General features: G+C 36.6%; 1 protein-coding gene across 1 annotated transcript; it reads right to left on the reverse strand.

The window, feature by feature from the left end:
- Nucleotides 1-2,805: 2,805 nt before the first annotated feature.
- Nucleotides 2,806-4,734, reverse strand: LOC103779030 (chromosome unknown open reading frame, human C15orf48). The gene is made up of 4 exons (XM_008946646.1): nt 4,693-4,734; nt 4,330-4,418; nt 3,522-3,582; nt 2,806-2,874 (listed from the first exon to the last, which is right to left on the reverse strand). The coding sequence occupies exons 1-4, from the start codon at nt 4,732-4,734 to the stop codon at nt 2,806-2,808; spliced, it is 261 nt and encodes an 86-aa protein (XP_008944894.1).
- Nucleotides 4,735-4,890: the final 156 nt, after the last annotated feature.

Genomic DNA, 4,890 nt, shown 5'->3' on the forward strand with positions numbered 1-4,890 from the left:
ACTTGCCCTTGTTAAACTTCATCAGGACGAACAATTTCCTTTAGTGACTGCACCAGGCCCTTCTGTAAGTTACTATTTTCTACAGAAACCACACACACCAATGAAGTAACTACATAGTATAGTACTATACTAACAGCATCTTACAACAGAGAAATGCAGGGGTAGGGGACATCAGACAGAAATGTTGTCACCAAGGATACCATATGCAAAGAAAAACAAATGAAAAACTCAACATAGTGCTTAGATAACCACAATGACACAAGATCTGTGGTTAAGGCTTTTAAGTACTATTGTAATAACAAAACTGAGTAATTAATTAATTGCATGCATACTGCAGAAAGCAACCCTCTATTCTTCCAGAATGCTATTTACAAATAGACTGCTTAACAGCCAACTGCAATTAGAAAAGCGTGACTACAGATTGTAATGTTGATGATGATTCTAATGGTGATTAGAACCATTAAAAATAATTTCCAATTGTTTCTAATCTGTTTTTGAAAATTTAACAAGCCAATGAGCTGTTTAATTAACCTTTGTAATTAATATGAAAGTGGGAAGTGATATAGTTGCATGGAAAAGTACCAGATGGGGTGAGCAGATAGTGATTCTTTAAAAAAGGACACCCTAAGCCCAAGAACAGAATGAAACAGGAGACAAAATGGAGAGAAGGAAGTAAATTTCAACAGCCTCTAAATTTTCCATGGAATAAAAAGTAATGGGTTTGCATAACACAGTACATGGAAGTCTTTTATGTTCTCATAAAAGTTAGCTCATAAAATTCAGCCAATTAAACCTTTACTGTCTTAACTCTGATGTTTGTAGAACAAGGAATAATTGGTATATTGCTTTATGGGTTTATGTTGAGTAGTTGCACAGGGAGATACAGTAATTTCTCTTGGTGTGCTTTATTTGCAAGGAAAAAAAAAAACCAAACACAGAGTATTTTCAGGGACAGTCTGAGAACACACAAAATTGTCCCGAGAACTTTAACAATACTCATAATATTTTTTAAGTGCAGAAAATATTTGGATTTCTCACACTATGTGAAAACTCTCCTTTACAAATCTTTATTAAAAAAAAAAAAAAAAAGCAACTAATAAAGCAAAACATTCTATTACTTTAGCTATTATGCTTCAGGGCAGGATGAGAGGAGTAACAACCTGTGACTGATGGCAGTCACACTGCTTAATGCCTACTGAAAGATGCCACTAAAAAGTAGTTAAGTGCAAAAATTACATTAAAATGACTCATACTTATTTCCCTAATGTTGACAGACACTTAGGTCATAGTGTTTACAGACCATACACATGATTTACCGAAGAACAAACTCATTTAATTCATGCATGAAGTCAGACCACAGCGGTTTTTGTTTTAATACAGTCTAGTAAAAATACAGAAATACAGAACAACTTGCAGAAAATACTTTAAATTATTTCTCTATCAAAATACTTAAAACTTGTGTTCCTCAGAGGACTGGATTTTTGTGGTTTTATGCTATCCAATCATCTTGTAATGTCGTTCCTTAAAATGAAAGCTTAGAACACAATCTGAAGTCTTGTAGTTTCCCCCACTCTTAAACATAAATGCTGTCGAGTCATCCTTACTTGATAAACAAATTTCTACTGCATCTGCGCACAAGTAGGGTATAAGATAACATCTTAACTTGTTTTCCTCAGCCTCAAGAAATAAGAAGAAAACAGAGCTTCTGAAACCAAGCTACCTTAAAATCCAGGAGACAGCTTTGCTAACAAGCTTTGTCTTTGTCACAGCACAGTAACCTAAAGCACTTTGCTATTACTCACTTAAGGGGACTTTTCCCATCAGCAGTTGTTTCACTTTTGCTTCCCTCCTCCCTGAAAGTAACACACATTGTGAACATCCATTGTAAGATAAACCCTAATAGATTGTGGAACTGCCTGGAAGGGGACACAGTCAGAAAATACCCACAAAAGGGCTGTTCTACCATTGGATGCATATATTGCCATGTTACTTTACTGGGGGTCTGCCCATTAAATGAACATTGTCTAGTTTTGGACACTTCAGGTTTCCTAATTCTAGCCACTTTTTCTAAATTTGACATTAACAATATTTAAATACAACAAAATACCTCACTTTCAGTTCCCTTTTAGTCATGCTTCATTCTTATGTTCTAATCCTGCAGTCTCAAATATACCCTTAAATAATCTATTGGACTCCTCATTGGGTTAAGGTGAGCACAGGAGTTTTAGTGTTAGAACAACAGTTTTGACTTAAATTATTACTGTGTCTAACACAGAAGAAAAATGCAAGTATAATTTATAACCACATTTGTTGCCATATGAAGACTGATGACTATTTGGTCTGTACACAACACTGAAATACAGTATAGAGAGGGAGCAAACCAGGAATCCCAATTTAGAAGGGCTTCTGGGTAATCTCCATTTATGGAATACACATGGAATTTTGTAAAAAATTAAAATATATTTTCTTACAAATATGTAGAATTACAAAATTAATGTATTTTGAGAAAACTCAAGTTCTAAAAAAGTGTGAAGGCTTTTCCCATCTATAATTACTATCTGAATATTCAACATTTGACATCAAATGCTTGCTGAAAATTGATATTTGAGACAGATTTTTAGACTATGTGGATGTTTACGTCACCTCCTAAAGCAATATGAAACTTCTCATCCAGAGTCTAAAAAATGTAGGGAGACCCTAAAAATGTAGCAGAAGCATTTCCGCACACTGATTTAAGTAGTCAAGTTTGTGCAGAAGTGATTCCACTAGATTCATAGGGTACCTTTTTGAGGCAACAGAAACTTGTCACTTCGTAAGCTTTTTGACTTGTTCCAGCTCTTCTACAGGTTTCCATTTCTGATTGATTGTTAAGAGCTGGAAGAAATTAAAAGGAAAAAAAAAAGAAATTAGCAAACTCCCAGTAAGCATTTACTCCACTCCCACCCGCCATATCACACATCAATTTATCAGTGAAGGATTTCTAGTAGCTTTACATCTTCGTTTCAGAAGCAAAAATAGCCACAGATGACATTTAATAATTTATTGAACAAAATCACTTGGATATTGAGTAATAATGCCAAATAATTTTATTTTTTCTTATCCTAGAATGCTCTACTGAGCTAAGATTCCTGTCCTTTAGGCTGCAGTGTTCAAAAACATTCTTAGCCAATTTTGTAATTCAGGAATAAGGCAAGGGTAAACAGTGATTCCTCTACACTCCAAATTTCCACTCTTATAAAAGGAGTTGAGTAAACAGATGTTGGGGCAAGGGGGGAACACCATAAATTTAGGACCAGAGCTAGAATGTAACAGTCAAATCCTTACCATTAAGTAACATAGGGAAGATACTTTACATAAAGTAACAAATTAAGCATTTAGTTTCACTTTTAAATAGATATATGTCAGCTTCACATTTGTTTCCTCGTTAATATTTTGCTAGTCCCTAGACATTTAAATAGAGTTAATGACTGTTTGGGAAATAAATGCTATTTGTAACTCCCTACATTAGTTGTACAAATTACCTTCTGAGGTTTGGTAGGATCAACAGTTTCCCATGGTTCTGGGTTGCCACTCTTGTTAATGCTTGTAAGAGAGGAGAAAGCAAAACAGGTACTATGTTTTAGGGTGTGATTCTGCATACATTTTCTTCTATAAGCAGTCTATTGTCAGTAGAACTATTTACATAAATAGCTCCCAGAAACGCAAGCTTACAGGTTTAGGTATTTCTATTTTAAATTCTGGGTAGAAGTCAAAGATGGTTTGCTTCATTTGCAGCTTCTAAGGCACCAAACAAACCCATGTTATTCAAGTATAATGTGTAGTCATAAAAGAAGCAAGATGAAAAATCAAAACTGAATAAAGACACAGAGAAAAAAGAAATGGATTCTTACCCTGACAGCTAAAATGCCTATTCTGATCACTCTAAAGAAAATATAAAAATTCCCAAAAGCTGCAGAGTATAGGATTTGGCTCTAATTAAAGCCATTAAAATCTAAACTTATTGTAAGTGCACATTATCAAATGCTGTTCTTTATATGCAAGTTAATAGCCTGGTTCCATCATATCTGCATGTCTTTTACCTATCGATTATTTGAAATTCTTCATAAGAACATTTAAAACCAATCACACCTAAAGCAAAGAAAAAAAGAAATTGGACTATGCTGAAATTAATTTCTTCAGTATTTGCAGGTATTTTAGTTCTTATTAATAGTCTGGAATATCCGCTTTTTTTTTTTTTTTTTTCTTTTCTGAGGAAAACACGATGGTCAAATACCTCTGTTGAACAAAAAAAGGTTAGGGTAAACTCCAAGCAGTAAGTATTTTGCTTACATCACATCGGATTTGCTGAACAGGGAATACGCAGAAAAAGAGAGCGCCCCAACTGCTGCAAGGGACACTATTCCAACCAGGGGAATGAGCTGAAAGACAGAAAACGGAGAAAAGAGTTGAAGACTAGAGTCCCAGCTAGAGCCACAAACAGGGGGAGCAAGGGTCCCAAGGACTTAAGGTGTGATTACCTGTTACTCTCTACTACTGTTCACACCACTTTCAACACATGAATTTCAACTTACGTGCCTCTCGCTATCACGATTTCCTCTACAAGGTGCTCGTTATTCAGCGGTGCTTGTGCACCTGCTTGAGCCCGCCGGCTGAAGGGGCTGAGCACAGAACTAACGTCTCTGACAAACTTACTTCTTTTTTTGATTTTAGGATGTGGAGGAAGCTGGCGTTCATCCTCGCTGCGGCTGCGGACCTGGAACAAGCGGTTCCCCGTTACCGCACGTGGCTGCGGGACGCAGGGGCTGCGGGAGAGCGCAGGACGGGCAGCGCAGCGCAGGGGCACCAGCGCCCCGCGCTCCCCGCGTTATATACGCACGGCACCGCCCGCGG

Source organism: Merops nubicus, unplaced genomic scaffold (genome assembly GCF_000691845.1).
Source record: "Merops nubicus isolate BGI_N331 unplaced genomic scaffold, ASM69184v1 Scaffold41388, whole genome shotgun sequence".
NCBI lineage: Eukaryota > Metazoa > Chordata > Aves > Coraciiformes > Meropidae > Merops > Merops nubicus.

Bases quoted from the DNA above. Each gene is read 5' to 3' on its own strand.
- LOC103779030 (XM_008946646.1), bottom strand. From the start codon at position 4,734: ATGAACGCCAGCTTCCTCCACATCCTAAAATCAAAAAAAGAA. The intron at 4,419-4,692 runs GTAAGTTTGTCA...TCTGTCTTTCAG, and splicing joins TCCTAAAATCAAAAAAAGAA to CTCATTCCCCTGGTTGGAAT. The intron at 2,875-3,521 runs GTAATTTGTACA...AATTTCTTCCAG, and splicing joins ATCCTACCAAACCTCAGAAG to CTCTTAACAATCAATCAGAA.